The sequence below is a fragment of the Ostrea edulis genome, chromosome 3, assembly GCF_947568905.1.
Source record: "Ostrea edulis chromosome 3, xbOstEdul1.1, whole genome shotgun sequence".
NCBI classification, from domain to species: domain Eukaryota; kingdom Metazoa; phylum Mollusca; class Bivalvia; order Ostreida; family Ostreidae; genus Ostrea; species Ostrea edulis.
The window spans coordinates 44,136,152-44,158,930 of record NC_079166.1 but is presented as its reverse complement, the minus strand read 5'-3'; the positions used below and the strand labels follow the sequence as shown (position 1 = coordinate 44,158,930).

Sequence of the window (22,779 nt, the reverse complement as noted above, 5' to 3'; positions counted from 1 at the left end):
AGTCTCAATCATGATCTCTGCAACAAACCAGATCATACAATTCACTAAAGCTTTTAATTAACTATAGTCACAAAAGTCTATCAATAGAAAATCCAACACTAGTGTCAACAATAGTCCACAACAAATAGTATTTTGTTTGTAGAATACCTGTACAATTATAGGCAGATTCATCATATTAATAAACTTTTAAATCATTAAAAAATAACAAACAAAATGCAGGGTCTGGTATTGTGTAGATTTATTTATGATAACTGCCATTTTCCCTATACATCTCTACTCCACATACACAAGCTACACAATGATATAACCACTCTCACAGGTCAATGTCCTGTTGGTAGCAACTATCAAACACTCAGATACAAGTCCATGGTAATGTTCATCAAATAAACAAAACAAAAAAAAGTTTACAAAATATCATTTTCCTTCTTCTACTCAGCATCAAATATTCTACAGTCAGACATTTAAAAATTGTATCAAATTTACTGTGGAGATTTTTAACAGTGTAATTTTTCCTTTGAAGTGTAACAGGAAGGGAGAAAATGTAATGGACCAGACCGGGATTCGAACCCAGTCCCCCTGAATCTCTAGTTAGGTGCTCTACCAACTGAGCTATAAATCAACCGGACTAGAGATTCAAGGGCCCTGGATTCGAATCTAGGTCTGGTCCATTGGATCGAACCTAGCTGACCATTACAGAAGTATATAATGTACTAATCCCACATTTGTATCACTAGCCAGTCCTGACGAAGCTTTTTGCTCCCTTCTGCTGGAAGAAAGGGTTAAAGGGAGCACCCTTGTAAAGTTTTAAACATACAAATAACAACTCCTGCAATATGAGACATATTTTTGGGATAACTGGGTGTTGTTTAAATGGGGTAAAGTCTTCCTGGTCAGAATAACTCAATATCACGTTTTAAAAATATCTAAATGATACTCTCTTAGACTACTGGGTTAGCATTAAAACTCTTTTATTCTTTGTGCTGAAGTTTACATCTGTAAATCACATTTGATTCAATCATTATTTCATAAGAATGATACATATTTTTTGCACATGAATCACGTTCTGGTGGGTAGTATCTCTAAGACTCTCAAATTCAAAGAATCATGATTTGTCAAATATCGGTTGCTAATTTTACTTCAATACCAGTAAATTTCTTTTTCAGGTTATCTTTATTTCTTATTGACAGGAACTGAAGTCATTTCAATATAACTGTCGGAAGTTTCAAGCTACCACAACATCAATGCATCCATGTTGTTTTTTTTATACTCAGGTCTCTGGAAATGAACGTGGAGTAATCAACTCTTCTATGACATTTAATCTAACCAATAATTTATTCAATATGATATAAATATAATATATTAGATAGGATCTTGCGCAGCAGGCTTAGCCCATCTGAGTGCATTTAATACCAACATCACAATTTTAGCAAAGAGGTGAACAAAAAAAGTGTAATTAGAAAAGAAATGCAAGACACAAGGGAGGTATATAGATAACAATTTGAAAAACCAGATAAAAAAAATGTCCTGTTCTCTATCAAATTGGATTATTTCAACCTTTAAGTAGTTTCTTTTTGAAAATATTCCCATGAAACCATCACAGGCTCTCGACATTTTAAATATATACACATAGGCCTGATAAAAAAAATAATGTCTTCCTGTAAACAAACTATATTGTTTGTTTACAGGAAGGAAGACAATTTTTTATAATTATATATATTCAAAACATTGCGAGCCTGTGGAAACCACCCTTGACATGAAAATATAAGATAATGCCCATTAAAAGTCACTCAATTTCAATATTCACCAGCCATAAACCTTCACATTTTTCTAAAGCAAGCAGTGCCAAGCACACAAACATTTCATCAAAACAGAACATTTACTCTTCACAAATATGTAACTACATTACAACTCCCCGTCATTACAGTCACAGGACACAGTAAAACCTGCCTATAATGCACAGTCTAACAGCAATATGGCTACAATGATTTAATTTTCTTTGTTGTTTTATGTCCCATTCAGGAATTTTTCCCTCATGTAGAGACATCACTAGCTGTAGGTAGAGTGCCTCAATAAGACCTATGCACACAAATGAGACGGTACCAGTGAGTTCTTTTTTTTAATTGTTCCAAGTCCTATCATGACATGAAATCTTCGGTCTTTAATTTGCTTCTCATGCCGGAACAGTCTCTTACTACGTAAAACATGTTATGTTCGACACGGCTGTCAGGATTGAACATCAAATCTGGGACCTCGATGTTGCCAGGCAAGGAAACTAACCACAAGGCAACTGCAACCAGCCAGTTATAATGAAGCAACATATTCTGCAACATATGAAATATAATGGAATACTTTATCCATATAATGTATACACTGAAATTTCTGTTCTAATATCATCTATGCCTATTTCACCCTTGTCCAAAATTTAAAACATTTATACCATGCAAGGTGAAGATAACGAACAGTGATCACCATAAATGAATTTGAGCGAATGTAAACAAGGTGTCTGGTTGATTTTCTGTTTGTTTTATGTCCTGCCGAGAATTTTTCACCCATATTAAGACGTCATCAGTTGTAGGTGAAGTACCACAAATTAAGACCTATCCTTAGCGCTCAGGGCCATAGCAGTGAGGGTACTTTAACATGTCATCGTCTGCAGCGACATGGGACCTTCGGTTTTAAGGTCCTATTGGAAAGACCCAAGATTCTAACTTCTAAGAATCACTGCCAATGTTTACGTCTTAGGTTTGATGTGGCCATGATACGAGCGAGGACTCCCAGTTATGAAGCAGATGCTCTGCCACTGAGCTACCGCGACTGGTGTGTTTAGTTGAAATGAGCACAAAGTGAAACTATCCCTATATACAGTGGAGTGTTACAGTTATGTTGTGACAAAACAATTTTGACTGTTGCTAGAAGTTTATTATAACTGCTTTACGGTAATTCCGACTACACAGTATCTCCTTGACATGCAGACAGCAATACCGAAAAAATTAAATTCAAATATATTTGGCCTTGGTCTCAATAGAAAATAAATATTACTTGCTAAACATTACCGTTATCAACTCTAAGCATTGCCAACCCAGAGTTTAAAAAGGAATGAAGTATTTCTATTCAAGGAATGTGATCATTTTCACTATACACTCATAAAATACTGGTTCCCTATGCTTTCTTGCACAATCATAAAATACTGGTTCCCTATGCTTTCTTGCACAATCATAAAATACTGGTTCCCTATGCTTTCTTGTACAATCATAAAATACTGGTTCCCTATGCTTTCTTGTACAATCGACATATAAATAGTAGATGTTCATACTCTGTGGATTCACAACAATACACCAGATGGTGGTATGAAGAATACAGTACTGTAAATTCACTTCTATACACAAAGTCATAAATATTCATGATCATCCATTAAAAAGCCTCTTAAAATTACAATTCTTGTCCGTTTATTCATTTATCATTAATTTGCATACATTCAAACTCTTCTGAGTATAGCAGTCTTAATAATGCATGTTCTCACGGATTGGCACTGCATGGCATTTTGCCAAATTAAGCACTCATGTAATATATATACTGTATAATGGGGATTTTCTGTGGTTGTCCATTTTTTGCGGAAAGGAAAAACTGCAAAAATTACAATCATAATATATATATATATATATATATATATATGATTAGCTGCAATAATGTAGCCCTATCCAATTTTTCTTTATTCTGACGTTTTCGGGATAGGGCTACAATTCCATAGGATCTCTGTAATGGTGCAAAATAATTTTATGAATAACCGATAATAAACTCTGTGTATTAGTCCCAAATGTTGTTTACACCAAAAGGAGTACTAACTTTGTGCTCGGGCATGTCTAATAAAGGTGTTTTTCATTAAATATAATGTACAGCATGCAAAATTCTTCGTCTGCTCCGCCATGCTTGTTATCGCGAGATCTCGTAGGTGGATCTAATGAAAAGCCTAAACATTGACAATCAGCGCGAAAATGTAGTTATTCGAGCCACTTCGACAAAGAAAGGAAAATCATATTGTTGCAGAAAGAATTTACACTCTGCTGTTCGGTTTTTAACTTGATATTAAATTCAAACCTTTTCAATACCGACGAAATAGCTTTCGCCTCCATATTTGTCAATTGATGTAAATACTACCTTATATGGCATATGCAAATGACTTGACAACCGGAAGTTGAAACTTCAGTACATCAAACATGGCGCACAAATATGAATCGAGAAATTGGAATTTATCGAAATTGTTGAAAACGGTAGAATAGAGCCTCACAAATCTAAAGTTGCAGGTTGTAAATTTATATATTGACTAAGAAACATAGAATATCATTTTATTTACGTAAAGAAAGTCAGGAAATGTTTAGAATGAGCGCAAATGTTGCGGGAGTGAATCACTCCCGCATTTGCACCATTACGGAGATCCTAAGGAGTTGTAGCCCTCTCCCTAAAAAAAAAAATATAAAAAAATATTAAAAAAAAAAAAAAAAAAAAAAAATTCAGAGAGGGCTACATTATTGCAGCTAATATATGATATATATATATATATGATATATATATGATATATGATATATATATATATATATATATATATATATATAGGTAGGTATATATAGATATATTGCAACTACAGAAATTGGAAGCGCAGAATACAATTTGTTATCTTTCAGGGATCAAATTGCAAAAATTACTAACCACAGAAAATACTCATTAAATGGTAGAATGTACAGATTTCATAAAATAGCTCTTTAAATACTTCATTCAAGTATACAAAAAACTTTATCACTCTTGAACCCAAATTTTGAGACAAGAAATGACAACCATATATTCACACTTTAAAACTTAACATACAGGCCAAACAGTGACCTTTCACAACAATGTAATGAATCCAAAACAACCAGCCTTCATTTACTTTAGGGGATACAAGATCTTCCAGAATTATTTTAGGGGGCTAACCTCTTAAAACAAATAGTATTGCTCTTGTATTGAATAAATATATTTCAATATTTTATGTGTTGAGTATTTCTCTTGTCTGTCATACAATAAATACTATCCATCACATACTAGTATGTGTTGGGATCACTGCATTTCCTGAGTCCATCGGCTTTGCTTTTGTCAGTTGTCATTTGCATTTTGCATAAATTTCGTAAAAAATTTATTGCACAATACAATTTTGTCACTGTTTGGAGTTGGGGGTCCCTGATGAAAATGCTTGCAGTAGAGCCTTCATTTACTTCAGGGGACCCTGAGATTACAGGTACATATTTAAAACTATAAGCACCCTAAAGGAAACTCAATTATAATGTTAGCTGTCCTAAAGCAAATAATTGGGGAAGTGACTTCAATCTTTAGCTGACCAACAGATTATATATAAGCCTCAGAGGAAAATCAAACATTTCACTGAATCTTATAATATTGGGTCCCTCCACCTTTTTTTTACTATGGATAGGTACCCCTAAAATAAACAAAGGCCATACAACTCTTAAATGAACAAAAATAAAGCACTCAGATGAGACATGGCGAATCATGGAATCGCACTGGTGACTAGCAATGCAGTGGTCATCTTCCGAACCTCTGCTTCGTTTCTCCATAAGTATGAAGTAAGTCTGTAAATGATTGACATCCTATACTATGATGACTTGCAGCAGACCTAAAAAGTAGTAAAATAATGTTTATTAGTACATAGCAATTCTGTACATTTGTTAATATTTATCGTAGAGATTCAGGAACTATACATCTCCCCAACCTATATTTCTTTCCTATATGTTAAAAGAGATGTTCAAACATTTAATTAATATTCATTTTATGATCCATATAGCCTTCCCCCTTTGGGCCTCAATCCCAAAGGGCCAAACATTTTACAATTTTGGTAGAGATTTTCATGCACAGTATAACTATGTACTACTCAGTTTTTATGCCAGATGACCACAAGTCAAGATCTTTTATGATTGTACTATTTTTAGATATTTCAGCCCTACCCCTATAACCCAAAAATGACAGGGACTATGCAATTCTTTATTTCTGTTCCCCATCCCCAATAGATGTTTCAAAGCAATTTTGGTGCAAATTGACCAAGCAGTTTCTGAGAAGATGTCAAAAATATTCTTAAGTTAATGATGGATGATAATGGACAACAAGAGGCCTGTGGATCACATCACTCACCTGAGTAATTGCATTTTCCCATGACATTAATCCAAATTATGGCACCACCCTGGCCACTCAGGACTATTGCATATTAACTTGTCAAATTGTATCCTTTCGGTTCCCGTGAAAAAGATTTTCTAATTTTTTTCTATGTGTTCCACAATAAATCAATGAATACCTACTGAGGACCAACCCAGAATCCAGAGGTCATTGTGCAGACAAACTTGAATTTACATCACATGAGGATGTTTGACACCTGTACCTTTTTAGATTTTTAAAGACCCAATTTTTAGTCACTGCGTCTTATATTTACCTGTGTCAAGATCAAGGTCCATACGCCTGTCAATCAAGCTTTCAACAATAGATCTCAATTTGATTGACAGACGAAGAAATGATGGCCATCATCTGTCTCCAAAGTTAGATGTTTTGACAACATTCTTTTTTCCCCCTTTTTAATGTTTAGAATTCTTAACTACAGTATTTCTAATAGTCAACAAAAATTTGAGTGTCAGTTGTCAAGGTACGTGGGAGATACAGAACTCACAATTCTTTGTTATGTACATAAGGCTGAATATACTGGTAAAAGTTTCGTTTAAAGAAGATTTTTTAATTTAAAAGTTAATTCTGAACACAATTAAATAGTTTCTAGTGTTTTGCACAAATTTTCATATTTTATTTTTCAATTTTTACTGTTTACAATGCTTAACTAAAGTATTTCTAATGGTCAACCAAAATTTGAATAGCAGTTGTTGAGTTACAAGTGAGACACAGCATTCACAATTCTTTGTAATGTAAACAAGGCTCATGTCATGTTTTTGTTTACATATAGATTGCTTAATGGAAAATAGCATGTTTAAACCAAAATAAAATATGAAAATTTTAGCTCAAATTGTGTCCATGCCCCTTTAAGTCCCAAATGTTTTGTGATTTCAAATATTTACTACTTAGGCCATCATTAAAAATATTTTTGTTTGATGTACTCAGAGCCACATTTTTTAAGGTGGGTCGGTAGGTAGGTTTTTTTTTTTTTAATGTCATGAATTTTTTTAAATATTTTGTTTTAAAATAAGGAGAATTTTCTATTTTTCAAGGGAACCAAAAAAATAATAAAATAAAAAAAAAATGAAATTTTAAATTGCTGAAAAAAATGATCAGGTAGGAGCAAATTTGACGGATCGGTCGGAGTACATCAAACAAATCAATTTTTATTTTTGGCCTTACCTATTATGTTATGCCACATATATTTATATATATACCACAGTTTTTAAAAAGTCAAAGAAATAGATGTGATTTTAAATCTAATAAAAATCAAGGTGTTAATTTCGTAGATTAATTAAATTAGATTGCAATTTCAGTATTAAATTTTGATCGTCTAATTCAATGTTGTCTAGTTAAAGGCCCCCTCTCTCTATTTCCTCTGTTATTTCAGTAACTGACACTATTCTGTATACACATCTAGACCCTAAGCACTCCTGATACATTACACCTTTGATGAATAGACCATGCCTACTTCTCAGATAACTGCACTGTATAATAAAAATTTTTAAAAAAAGCCAAGTCTTTTATAAGAACTGTTCAATAATATATTCCTATGTAAAATGTGAAACACCCATTCTAGCCCTATCCTAGTTCCAAGCATTTTGGGTTGAACAAGCTTAAGTCTTTATTACATAAGAAGCTTTTATTCAAGCTATGATTTTCTGGTTCAGTGAATCTTGAAAGATTTTTAAAACTCTCTATCCTATTTTACTTTTTTGTAATTATCTCCTCTTGGAATGAGGTGTGGTCCTTCATTTGAATAACTTTCCCTCAATGAAGCTTTGTACCAAGTTTGGTTGAAATCAACCCTGTAGTTCTTAAGAAGTAAAAAAAAAAAAGATAGATGACAGACAAACTTCAATCATGAAAGCTTGCCCAAGAGCTTTCAACTTAGGTGAGCTAACAAAACAGAGCTCTACAACTTGATTGTGAATAAAATGGAAAAAGAACATATTGACATGAAATAGAGATTAAGACAAATCTTACAGAATTTCTGTCAGCCGAATTTGCCATGGTAGAAACCCAAACACACATGCTCCCTCTCCAAACCGGATTATCAGCTCTGGGTCTGGAAAGTGGGATTTTTCTGGAATATATAGATAAATATACATGTACAGTGTATGTGTGTGAAACAATGAATAATATTATAAACAATATTTTTTTTTAAAAAAGAACATGTACTTCTTATTTCAGTATGAACTAGAGCTGTCTTAACTCCAAAACTGGGTATGTTTGAAAACCTGTATATTCTTTCTCTATAACCCATGTAAATTTTGCAAAATTGTTGCTCATACCAATATTTTTATTATTTTATATCCTCAGTTCTTATGAATTTGTGGTTCTATGTAACTGGATTGATTTGGATTGTACTTGCTGAGAACATATCTAATCAGAGTGACTCAAGTTCAAAATGTAATCTTGGATACCCATCCAGATACAGAGTTAAAAAGGTACTTCAAAATGATTTCTAGTCAACTCGTACCCTGACCGACTCGTACCCAGGTCAACTCGTACCAAATAGGTCAACTCGTACCCAAAAGGCAAAAGTCATCTTGTACCCAAGAATCTGGCCATAATGCAATATATGTATGCGCATATAAGTTACATATCGCTTAGGTACGAGTTGTCTTCAATTGAAGAGGAGGTGTCAACTCGTAACCAGATTCTTGGGACTTTTACCTTTTGGTAACGAGTTGACCTATTGGGTACGAGTTGACCTGGGTACGAGTCGGTCAGGGTACGAGTTGACTTGACTCCCTCAAAATGAGTTATATGATCAAGACTGGTTTGAATTACACCTGCCATCATGAAATGAGAACAGTTTGAAATGCTGGCCTTAACCTTGCGTCTATAGACATACATAGATAGAGACTGTATTAAACTTATTCGAAATTATAAAATCCACCCTTTCGGAATGTGAAGAACTGATCCGGAATTATAAGATCTGTCTTTTCTGATGTTGTATTATTGCGGTGAACTTGCTTCCAGTACCAGAAAATCGTGCAGCATACTGTTGTGAGTCGTTTAGAACTGTGACTGAATGGACTGCTATGAATGGACTACTATTAGACCCGTCAATGTGTAAGTTTGTGTCCAGTAGTAGTGTACAGTGAACTTATCTAAATCGGCCGGCTCTTGGACCGATAAAAACGGCCGGTTTATAGGAATGGCCGGTTTACCGAGAATTTAGCATTTAGAGACATTTTATCTCAATATTGTCAAAGTAGGTACTGTTCACTTTGTTCTGGTGATCTATGATAAATTATCGGTAGAGATCAAACAAGAGGTACTGTGAGCAATGCTCACTAAGAATACCCCCCGCTTACCCCAATCTCCCAAAGGGTGTTGGTAATAGGTAAAACTTCAGTATTATGATCCAAAAGATATCTAGGAACACAGCATCTCCATGCGATGAAAAAAGCCATTAAAGAATTTAAATGGAAACCATATTGTTACTTCGATGTCCAGTGCACGTGACCTTTGACCTTTTGACCCCAAAATCGATAGGGAACATCTTCATCCCATGGGTAGTCCATATGTATGATATGGTACTGTAGGTGGAAAGGATAACGCTTTAGAGCCCGGAAACCATATTGCTACTTCGATGTCCAGTGCGCTTGACCTTTGACCTTTTGACCCCAAAATCGATAGGGAACATCTTCATCCCATGGGTAGTCCATATGTATGATATGGTGACTGTAGGTGCAAAGGATAACGCTTTAGAGCCCGAAAACCATATTGCTACTTCGATGTCCAGTGCACTTGACCTTTGACCTTTTGACCCCAAAATCGATAGGGAACATCTTCATCCCATGGGTAGTCCATATGTATGATATGGTGACGGTAGGTGGAAAGGATAATGCTTTAGAGCCCGGAAACCATTGCGTCTACAGACGGACTGACAACCCGATTCCAGTATACCCCCCCCCCCCCCACAACTTGTTGCGGGGGGTATAATTAGTCCGTTTCTACCTGCAGGTAATTATAAATTCTCGCTCAAATCATCTAATTTTAAACTGAATATCTATAACAGGACACAGAAGCCTATTATTGGAATTCCTCTTACCTATAAACACTCTGTTTACATTCATTGCTTATATCATTAACAAATTTGTTTTGACGTTTTTAAAAAGTACAGTAGTAAGTATGAAATTGTAATTTGCATATTTCTTAGGAATTTTAAGTCTATGAAAACCAAGAAAAATCAATTTATTATTTAATAATTATCATTAACAGTCATGGGTTTGTTCTTTATCAATTACCGCTTATATCCATGCGATAGTATGGTGCAACAATGTGGCGTTTGATACTTATTCATTCAATATGTTCCAAACTGTTTTTAACACTTTGTATGGAATTTGGAGGTTCTCTTGGATTAGCCAAGTATCACTTAATATCCATGATAGCACAGGTAAACAATAGAAATTAGGGAGGCCACTTGTGTTTTTAGCACCTCCAGTAGATAATTTCCCATCTGGCCAGTCAGTCAGTCAATTTGCACACCTGGCCAAAATTTTCTAGTCTTCAAAAAGTGGCCTGTATTATAAGGGTAAATTACACATATTTGTTAACAAATGTACTTTAAAAAGTGGCCGGTGTACGGTTTTCAGGGGTGGCCGGTTTTATAAGACTTTCTTTGTAAGGAAATGTTAGATTTCTGCCAGGACTTTGAAAATCAGCCGATATTCGGGGAGAACCGGTTTTCTGAGGGGCCGGTTTGGAGAAGTTTCCCTGTATTATTATCATATCAATAATTACGTTTGTGTACAACCTTGTGTATTTATATAACACGTTGAAATCAATAAATGATTATGATTACAACTTGAGAAGTTGACGGTGTTCTGACTACAACAGTGATATTAGTATCGCCTCCTACATTATATATATATTAGATAAGGGGTATAATCATATAACTATCTGTAACTACATTTTAAAATTTACATTATAATGTATTACATTTGTAAGGATCAAAAATGTGTAAAACTATCAATATCTTTCAATTCATCAAATATACCCATTTATAAACCTGGAATTTTTCCCTTCTGAGTATAACATTATAAAAATTACCACTGACATATCCAAATTCATACATTTGCAATCTTTAGTTATAATTTTGACATAAGTATTTCTTTTGTTTATATCATAGAAACAATGGCAGAAAAATTAGTGAATGGAAGTAAATAATTCAATTGGAGGTAGTTTACTTTTCACTCTCAATTCATTTTCCTTGACTTTTTAAACACATTTTCAGCATTATAATCTCAGTTCAAGAGTTGGTAGAAGACAACATAGCTCGCTGGAAAGCATAACTCTATTTAACCTATTCCCTTTGGTTCAAAAGGTTAAAGTTTTTGAAAAGTAAGTCAAAGTCCAGGGTCACTAGGTCAAAAGTTTTGGTACCACATGATAGGCCTAGTCATGAGGCATCTACATGTGAAATATTAAAGACCTATCCTCCTTGGTTCAAAAGATATACCCAAGGTTCAAGACTTTTAAAATTAGATTAAAGTCCAAGGTCTAATATGTCATTAGATCAAAAGTCTTAGCATCAAAAGAAAGGTCTCTTCATGATGCGTCTACATACGAAATATCAAACCCCTATCCTCCTTGTTTCAAAAGATATAGCCAAGGTTAAAGTTTTTGAAAAGTAGGTCAAAGTCCACAGGAAAGGTCACTAGGTCAAATGTCTTGGTACCAAATGATGTGAAATATGAAAGCCCTATCCATCCCCCTTGGTTGAAAAGATTAAGTCCATGTTAAAGTGTTTTCCTTAAAGTGTGATGCTGACGCCTACACCGGGGTCATGATTAGGTGATATATCTCCGGACATTTGTCCCGGCGAGCTAAAAGGTTTTTACATCCTATTTTATTATAGCTAACGCCCTGTTAATGACCACAGATTTTAAAAACTAATTCTTCTGCAATTAAGATTTTTTTTTCACATTAAATTTTTGACATGAGACAGAATTATAATGGGTATTTATCTTCTCGAGGTTTTCTTTTACCTTTTATAAATTCATCAACAGCTGAAGGGGTGATATCCTCGACACGCCTCTCCTTGGAGGCCACCTGTTGACACAGCAGACGTGTAGTGTCCACTAAGCCCTGCCGGCCATCAGTGTTTGACAGCAGTTGGATATCAATCTGATTAGTATCGTAATACCCTGTAGAGGAGAAAGTTGATCATCTTCCTGTTGAGTTTATCTATATACATATTATACATCGCTAATACATGTACAAGGTTTACACAGCCATCTGTATTGTATACCAGTAGATAATAATTGTTGTTTCCAGTCTTCTAAACATATTAGAATAGTTTGATCTCTGACAGATATATATGCCATGAATTTCTTTTCTAATGATTCATAGATGTCAATATTTTTTGGAAACCACAACTACATACGACTTAGTGATTTACATACAAATTCATATTTGAAAGTTTTGAATTCATAAACACCAGGGCTGTCACTTGGAATTTTTCAAAGTGAGTCTCAGACTTGTGGTTTATGAACAGCTTGTTTGATATCAGAGTCCCACAAAATTTTGATAAATACATCCCTATTCACATCGTTAATTTACCTTCCCTACATCCCTATTCACATCGTTAATTTACCTTCCCTACATCCCTATTCACATCGTTAATTTACCTCCCCTACATCCCTATTCACATTAATGAAACCAGGCTTGGATTTCTTGAAAAATCTCAAAACTTAAGTTTGAGTTTTTTCTTTTATCTGAGCAGTCAAAATATGAAAAAAATCTCAGATTTAAGTTCACCCCCAAAGAAATCCAGACCAGAAGTAGTTAGTGATAAAACAAAAATCGAGATGACCATGGGCCACATCGCTCACCTGATTCCCCTTGGCCCATATCTGAAGACTTTCCATACATATTTGCATGCAAAACCTTAATCCGTATTGTGGCCCCAACCTACCCCTGGAGGCCATGATTTTTACAAACTTGAATCTGCACTATGTCAGAAAGCTTTCATGTAACTGTCAATTTCTTTGGCCCGATGGTTCTGGAAAAGATTTTAAAAGATTTTCCCTATATATTTGTATGTAAAACTTTGATCCCCTGTTGTGACCCCAATCTACCCCCAGAGGCCATGGTTTGAACAAACTTGAATCTGCACTATGGCAGGAAGCTTTCATGTAAATCTCAGTTCTTCTGGCTCAGTGGTTCTTGCAAAGAAAATTTTTAAAGATTTTCCCTATATTTTGGTATGTAAAACTTTGATCCCCTACTGTGGTCCCAACCTACCCCAGGGGCCATGATTTGAACAAACGTGAATCTGCACTATGTCAGGAAGCTTTCATGTAAATCTCAGCTCATCTGGCCCATTGGTTCTTGAGAAGATTTTAAGATTTTCTGTTTATTCCCATGTAAAACTTTGATCCCTTATTGTGATCCCAACCTACCCCCGGGGAGCCATGATTTGAACTAACTTGAATCTGCACTATGTCAGGAAGCTTTCATGTAAATCTTAGCTCCTCTGGCCCAGTGGTTCTTAAGAAGATTTTTAACTGACCCTACCCTAATTTTGCATTTTTCTGAATATCTCCCCTTAATTTGAACAAAACTGAAAGCCCGTCACCAAAGAATGATTTGTGCCAAGTTTGGTTGAAATTGACCCAGTGGTTCTGGAGAAGAAGATGAAAATGTGAAAAGTTTACAACAACGACAACAGAAAACAGTCAAATTTTGATCAGAAAAGCTCACTTGAGCCTTTGGCTCAGGTGAGCTAATAAGGATTCCCAGAATAAATCAACAATAAGATGGTTGGAAGTCCCTATGAAAAAAATGTCTGCTAGGACCTGAGGTCTAACAATTTTCAAGATATTTTGAAAATAAATGCATAAGTCTCATTTAAAGTCAGCGTTTTGCAAATTCTATGGTTGTTACACGTCAAGGGTTATATTGATTTGTTGCCTCACACTAACCCTTGCAATCCACTATAAATAAAACATCCAATGAAATCACTGCATCTTGTTATGGTGTTGACGCGATCTCATATACTGCTGTATTTATAAACATGCGCAATGGTAATATTTACACCACTAATTACGTTTATTGATAGTAGATCAAATTTGGAAACCTTTTTGCTTAAGACAATATTGCTTAAATGATTGAAATAGGTATCAATAAACGTGTTTTTATTTGAATATCTCGCTTTGCGTTGTTATAAATAGAACCGCATTCTCATTGGTTCCCACTCTTTTGTGGAAACAATCAGAATGAGCCCAACTTTATGATAGTCACTGATGTCAAGGGTTAGTGCGAGGTAACGAATCAATAACCCTTGACTTGTGAAGATATGGTTGTTATAATGATGTAATTTGCAAATACAACCTGCCAATAGGTAGATTGCAGTCTGACGTGTTTCACAATACTTGTTAAGGTAGCTCACTACACTCAAGCTTATACTCTTTATGACACTACGTTACAAGATGGCGATTTAAATGTTTTGTGAAAGTATTTGTATCGATCGATTTGTTTGTATAACATTGTAGCTCAGTGGTTAAAGCATTGGGCTGGTGAACTGCAGATCTCAAGTTCAAATCCGCCAGAGTCTTTTGTTCATATGTGTTAAAATAATTTTTTTGAAAATCATGTTTTTATCCAAATTTGCATATTTTCTGCCTTTTTTGCATATATACTTATCATATATCATCATATCTTTTATGATTAAACCAATTCGTACTGACTTAAGAAACTTTCTGGGTGTAGTGAGTCCCCTTAAGCCGTTCTTTACATTACTTATTTTGACTATGGATTACTCCGTTTACATGATAAAGATATAAGGCTCATAGTGGGCATAACTGGTCAACAGGGAATGCTTACTTCTCCTATACACCTGATCCCACCTCTGATGTGTTCAGGGGGTCCATCTTTGCCCTACTCTTACTTTGTATTCTCCATAGGATTTGTGAGATTGATCACTGTTTGTTATTTTATACATACATGCATAACAGTTAATGAACTTACCATTCACATGAGGAGGATGCCTTGTGTCAGAATGGATGACTATCGTACATTTCCTATGCTCTTCGTCCAAGTGCTTCCTCTGTGCATGGTCGATTTCTTCCTTTAACTCTTTAGGTTTTCTTTTTAAATAACCTGCACAATGAATCATTTAATTTCATTTTTTAATACAATGAAATATTACAGTGTACATAACAGCTATCTTAAATGTAACTTATATAGGCAGAAATATCATTCAATCATTGATTTCATATACAGTCTGTACATTATATTTACATTATAAACCATGAATCCTTTGATCCGCTCATCTACTTTCGCTACACTATGTGTAGTGATAGTAGATGAGCGGATCAAAGGATCAAATTTTAATTAGAATGATTAAACCAGCTGACATACAAAATTGTAATGCAAAGGGTTCGAAATTACCTCATGTCCGTAAGTCTGAGACTAGTAAAAACGTGTCAGACTAGTAAACTCTTTATAGCACTAGTCCGTACGGACTAGTGAAAATTCGGAAATCAATCTTAAATTGGTTAAGATTTTAGCAAGATTTGTCAGAGTCTCTTAGATGTTTGAACTTATGGTCGATTACCTGCATGGTTAAGTGTTTGCGTGATTATGACACCTTCCAAACACATGGAGTGCGTTCGAGACCGCCGTTCTTCGAACGAGCACAAATTCCTTCTGATTATGAACGCCGAGTATGTATCACGAGAATGGGTTCGAAGTGCAAGAACTGCAAGTAGTTTTGTGCGCACATGTTCTCGTTATTCACCACTCCAACACAGGAGTTTGTAACACCGTAGCTCATGGCTTGGTCAATCGAATGAATTTTATTGACTTTATTGATAAAATTTCAATCTCTTGTGACTCCAAGAACTGAGCACGAAAACAACGGGAACGTCGATCTTGAACACACTTATGGACATTTATAAAAGGATTAACTCGGAGGTTACTGTATGCTTCTGAAAATCTTAAATGCAAATCAAGTATGGTGGTCTTTTTCTTCTGTAGGTGTCAGAAACTGAATTGCTTGCAACTGTGATGTGTTTTGTTTGATTAAATACTATTGAATAAAATGAAGATCATTTGTTATGATATACTAGACGGACTAGTGAAATGCTTTGTGGACTAGTGAACATCAATAGTGACTAGTCCGTATGGACTAGTGCTTGAAAAAGTTAATTTCGAACCCTGATGCACAATATTAGTTGCATGGCTGACCTAATATGGTTTATATGTGGTCAGTAAATTCCAGTACCTGGCCATCAGTGAGTCATTGTATCATTTTTCCCTAATATATATTTCATTGAAAAATCCATTTTTATAAACACTTATTGTGAGGTCAATATCAATCCGAATTCCATATTTTTTTTTCACTTACTTGCGTAAAATTGTTCAAATTTTCTTTTCTTAGGATGCTAATCAAGTTGTGATACATTGATCATTTATGAAATCATCAAAGCATAATTCCTAACCTTAATTTCTAACCAAATTTGTGCCATAAAATTTCAGTTTCGCATTTAATGGGTGATTATCACCACAATGACTACAGATAAACTTATTTTGATATTATGTAAAGAAACTACAAACAATTCTGCATTTTATGATAAATTCCATAAAAATGAGCTACAAATAACGCTGCAATACTTTTTGAAAAAAGACATTTTTCAATGAAAAATGAAATGATGACTCACTTATGACCATGTACTGTCCATAAGGGGAAAGAGGCTGAGCGAAGTCATAATAAACCATATTAGGTCAACTACAAACATGTAATGAATATACCAACTGCCTTTTTTAAATACCAATTATAAAACTTGCATAATTTTGCTTAAGATGCACTGTGACCTCAAACAACTATGATGTGAGAAACTGCATAGTTTATGTATTAGTGTTCATGTAAACGGCTATGACACCTACAAATGAAGCATCACTTGAATTAGGTCGCCGCCTCGCCATTCAATTTCTTTGCACATGACGTCAGCACATAAAAACACAAAATTCCATCATTTAAACAGCGATAGCATCGAATTAATCATGATCTAATTGTAGAATAATCTTCCGATAACTGAATCCTCACGTTTTGGAAGATAAATCCACAAACTAAAGTTGCAAGAGGTAGGTAAAGCAGCGACACCAGCTGATGTCGCTGAATTCCCATTTTTCAATAACCATTCCGCTCTGACTCTCCCCGCGCATGTCATAATATAAAAGCGAGAGTAAGAGGAATCTCGGATTATCCAAAATGAAGCTTGTCGTTCAGAACCCCTGTCATTGTAAAGGAAACAGCTAACATATTAAAGATGCAGAGCATGGCTTCTAAACAGAATGAATCAACAAATTATTGTGGCAATGCATGATGCAATATGATCGAGTATACCTGCATCTTTTCATATACTTACTAACCATTAAAATCATATATACTGAAATAAGATACTCCAAATGCTATAGACCACACTATTATGTTTGCTATGTCTGGGAAGGAGAAGTCCTCCTCACAAATAATCACTCCTAAGTGTGTTGGCACTTTTGGCAGATCCCTTGAATCTGACTTGAGTTGTAAATTCTTCCATTGATAGGGAAAGCGCACTGATATACTGCACACCCAGTGTCTAATTAAATCCCCTAACGCTATGAATAGATGCAAGACCCTTAAGAGTTTGTCTTCGAACATGGCTAGACTATTTTCTCAGCGGCCTGTGGCGTAAATTCGTGTTAAAATCACATTTCAGTTTTTCTCTAGCTCTGTTGACAAACCGGTGATCTCGTGTACCGGATGTAGAACAGTACTGGTGTTAAAAGTTCTCTTAAATTTCATTGGTTGAAAACGTCGTACTTGGGACGGCTCGATTGGTTACTATTTTCATAGATCTAAGTGATTCATAGGTGGATCTTCGCACGCCGATTCGCTTCCTCTCATCTTACTTTGAGCATGCGGAAGGAAAGCAGATCGGACTGCGACACTTAGCTTGCATGTGCTTCTGTGTCTTCTTGGAATTAAATCTTAGATTGGTTAAAACTTTTGCCATTAACCATTTACTAGATACTTATAGCCTAGGCCTATTTGATATTTATAATATATTCAAGAATTTATTTATTATATTATCTTTTCTAAATTATTCAAATGCCAACATTATTTTTTTCCCCACTTGAAACGCCCGATATCGCAAATCACTTGCATTGCGTGTACTATAGAATGAAAGGTGAAGATAACGAACAGTGATCAATCTCTAACTCCTATAAACAATACAAACTAGAGAGTTGAAATAGAATGTATTATAAGGGCGGATCCATGATTTTTTTTAAAGAGTTGCAACAACACACGATGATATCTAAATTCTCTGGCCCAAAAGGTGTCCTGTAGACCTCGAAATAACCTTTTCTGGTAGAACGTTTTAGGGGTAAAGTTTCACTATATGTTGTATGCATGCTGTACATTGAATCAGCATCAAAATTCACGATACAGTAGGCCTACATAATACATGTTGAATAGAAAGGTGAAGATAACGAACAGTGATCAATCTCATAACTCCTACATAATAAAGTACATGAATACAACAAGTCATATATAATTATCATTATGTGCATGGAGAGAGATAGTGAGAAAGAGAGAAAAAGAGAAATATTAAGTTCCATCTGTTCCATTGAGTATCAAATTTTTTCTTTTCATCATTCTTATATGCTATATATTTGTGTGTTTCATAAAATAATTTCATTTGTGATATTGCAGCGGGCAAGTTTAAAGGTTTCTTAGTGCATCTTGCAGTATAGACATGTAATAGTGTGGATTGTATAGGTATATAAACAACTCAACACCAATGGTAGGGTTCTATCAGAGTTTGTATTCTTTTCTAATTAACTCTGAAATATATAACAAGAATATCACATATAATATATATCATGAATTAAAACATATAGTATAAATAATAAATAGATTTATCTTACTCGACTATTGCACTTAATTAATCATAGACTATTAATAAACTTGATAAGAATATTCAGAACTTATCATAATGCAAAGAATATACAAAAAAATGCAATGTCATACCTATGTGTGACACAGAGCCAAATTTCTGGTCAGGTCCAAAATATTCTATATGCTGGTAATAAATCTATATAGAAATAATGAAATATCAAATACTTGTGTGAAACTAATGTTACATTACTTATTCACACAAGGAAATCATAAAAAGTAAAAATAGCTGAATACTACTCGAACACTCTGACATTCACACATAACATATTTAAACTACTACATTTGATTCAATCATGATTTATAGTTTTAATATACATTCATACTGATATACATTTTACTCTTTAGTTGTAATTGATAACTTAAAGATAATGTAGAAATGCATATGATCACTCTTACTCAATTACCATCATAGAAAATGCATAAAATCTAACTATTCAGCAAATGTATTAATTCAAAGTAAGCACATGTACTTTGAATTATATATGATCATAAAAACTCAAAAGAAAGTCATATTTACTTACAGTCAAATTGTACTAGGAAAATCTTCTGGAAAATCTTCTAGAAAACACTTCTATACTCTTAGAAGACAATTCAAAATGTGAACAATAGTAAAGAGAGGGAACTTAGACAACCAATGAAATTGGAGAGTTCTATATTCTATAAATATTTACATGGTGCTATTACTGACCATTATGATCTCATAATCTATAAATAACTTTAGAGATATTTGCATATACTATTAAGTTGTACATAAAATAAATTAAAAGTAAAGACAACTTTTGTCATGTACTAATCTTCATAATCTAAATAATGAAATAATATATTTACTTTAGAAAAATATCACCCTGTCACAGACATAATACTTCAGAAATAAAATAATAATGTTTTGTATATCACTATTATTTTTAATACAAGCTAAAATAAAGGATTTCTTTGTAATTGTAATCTGTCGCTCAGTCTTGTCTTCTAAAAATTGTTTGAATTCTACAAGAAATAATTGTAAACAATTACATTCCCATAAAATATGTTCTATTGTTTCCTCTTCAGAGTGACAAAAGTTGCAATATTTAGAATCTATTCTTTTTATTTTGAACAATAATGAATTTGTTGCTAAAATTTTGTTTATAATTCTGTACTGAAACCAGTGGAGCTTACAGTCTTTTGTCACTCTGAAGGGTATTTTGTGGATTATTTTCCATTCCCTGTCGTCTTCATCTAAAAGCTCACTCCATTTCTTTTTGCCAGCTGAGACCGAGTTATTTTTATTAAGAATTTCATTAAAAAAAAAATGATTTGTAACATTTCAAAATTGTGTAAGTATTTGTCATAATTAATGGACTTGTGAGCTTCATGATGTTTTTCCAGGGTCTGAGTTTTTTATCCATGCTCTTACTGCATGGATAATGCTGTTGTATTCTAAAAAAAAATATCCTAATGTTTGTATAAATATCACAAAAATGTTTAAAACTAAAAAGTGAACCATCTTCATTAATAATATCATTAATCAGTCTGATGTTGCTGTCAAACATTTGTTTATTAAAAAACGGTTTTCCACCAATATGAATCTGTGGGTTATAAAATAGAGGTGAATCAGCAGCAACAGTGGACTCATCAATAAGACTATGTAATGTAATGTACGACTTGAATACATCAATCCAAAATTTATTTTTCAGTGTTTTTAAAAGAGTGGTGATGTATTCAACCTAACAGTTAATGAATTTGTTCAACTCAAAATTGGGAATAAACATTCCCATACCTCTGCTGGAAAAAATAAGATGTCTTACCCAAAATAATTTCATAGTTTGTACCTTTTCCGCTCAAGAAAGGGGGGGGGGGCCTATAAGAATATCTTTTACAAGTTTCAACGAAAGGGGGGGGGGGGATGGGGTTGCAACCCACGTACCCTCCTTTCGATCTGACACTGATATTAAACAAACATATTATATTATATATACTCGTATATATCTGGTTTAGTCGAGAGTGATTGCATATATATGGCTTCATGGGTAAAAGTAACATCATTAATTATGTTAAGTTATATAATGTTTTCTTCAAAAATAATACTATCAGTAATATATTATATAAGGATTTAAGGTTCCTGCTTCAATTAAGTGTTTTCTTTCCGAGTTCAATTAGTAGTCACTTGTGTGTGTGTGTGTGTGTGTGTGTGTGTGTGTGTGTGTGTGAATGATGTTTTTCCTCTTTGTCCACGCGCATACATGTATTATGCATTTTTGGTACCCAATTGTAAAAATGTCAAATTCTCATTTTCAAAAAACAACTGAAGAATCAGGAACGGAAACAATTTTTACTTCACTGGTCAAAAAGACGTGAAGAGGGTCAGAAATCAGGAAAACTCACAACATATTTTTCGTATAAAGAAAACTTTAATATGGAAAGTTATATATTTTTAGAAGAAAAACTCTATATAGATTAGCGCACATGACCTTCGAATTGAAAGAGGAAGATATAAATTATAAAAACCAATTCTGGCCAGAAGATTTCCTTAGAAAGAAACAAAAGAATATGTGAATTATGTAACCTTAATTGTGTAGAAGATGAATTTCATTTCCTCACTGATTGTCCATTCTATGTTGAAGAGAGAAACATGGTTTTTAATGGTACATACATGTACCATCGTCGCAAACCACGGTGTCGAGTCCACTCACGCTCCCTCATACGTGATGATGAAGAGAATCGAATAGAAGCACCCGTGGGTAACCGACGATGGGTATATACAAGCTCAACAGTTTTTTTTATCTATTTAACAAATAAGGACAAATTTACTTGGTTGATGATTAATGAAGACAAACCAGTAATTGTCAAATTGAATGAATATTTAGTTAAAACTTTCAGAAAAAGAAGTGATGCTTTTAAAACTGCAAAAATCATTATAGCTGGTATAATACTGATATATTGATTGATATATATAGATACAGTGTACATATATATATATATATATATATATATATATATATATATATATATATAAACTCTCTACGCCATCGTCAGTAAACACACTTTACAACAGTGTATCATTCTTGTTACCAATGTAGATTATTGATACTTGTCGTTTTCTCGTGTTGTTTGTTTATGTAATATATGTCTCTTGATAAAGACGCGGGTTGCATCGAAAATTTGAGTTTTAAATAACCAACAGTGTCGTGGCCTTTTCATTGCTTATGTGTGTGTGTTATGTAGACTTTAGTTATATAGCCTAACTCTCTTCATGTATGTCCATCCTCTAATATTCACTCCACTTTTCATATTGTATACATTTGGGGGGGGGGGGGGTATACTCTGTGTGTATTATGCTGATAAGCCGTAAGGCTTATTAAAGCCAATAAACAATACAATACAATATATATCATTTCAAATAGCGCAATATTTAATTCAGGTAATTTATCGGCAGTTCTTTTTAAAAAACAATTAAAGACACGGTTTATAAAAAAGTTTTGGACCACGACGAGAGTCGAACTCGCATCACCCCGATTCGAAATCGGGTGCTCTATCCAGTTAAGCTACGGGGTCTTATTAACGATGATTACATTACAAGTAAAAATTAGTGATACACATCTACACAGTAGTTGTGAAATCTTTTAAGTATTTCCTTGAATTGCATC

General features: G+C 34.0%; 1 protein-coding gene across 1 annotated transcript; it reads right to left on the bottom strand.

Moving 5' to 3' along the window:
* Positions 1-221: 221 nt before the first annotated feature.
* On the bottom strand, positions 222-17,971 carry LOC125674027 (dehydrodolichyl diphosphate synthase complex subunit nus1-like). Its single transcript, XM_048911019.2, has 5 exons — positions 17,587-17,971; positions 15,181-15,312; positions 12,198-12,356; positions 8,179-8,278; positions 222-5,659 (listed from the first exon to the last, which is right to left on the bottom strand). The coding sequence occupies exons 1-5, from the start codon at positions 17,852-17,854 to the stop codon at positions 5,569-5,571; spliced, it is 750 nt and encodes a 249-aa protein (XP_048766976.2). The 5' UTR covers positions 17,855-17,971; the 3' UTR covers positions 222-5,568.
* Positions 17,972-22,779: the final 4,808 nt, after the last annotated feature.

Coding starts and splice junctions, on each gene's coding strand:
- LOC125674027 (XM_048911019.2), bottom strand. CDS start 17,854: ATGTTCGAAGACAAACTCTTAAGGGTCTTGCATCTATTCATAGCGTTA. Junction 12,357..15,180: donor GCATCCTCCTCATGTGAATG/GTAAGTTCATTA, acceptor TCTCCTCTACAG/GGTATTACGATACTAATCAG. Junction 5,660..8,178: donor ATTCGGCTGACAGAAATTCT/GTAAGATTTGTC, acceptor ACTACTTTTTAG/GTCTGCTGCAAGTCATCATA.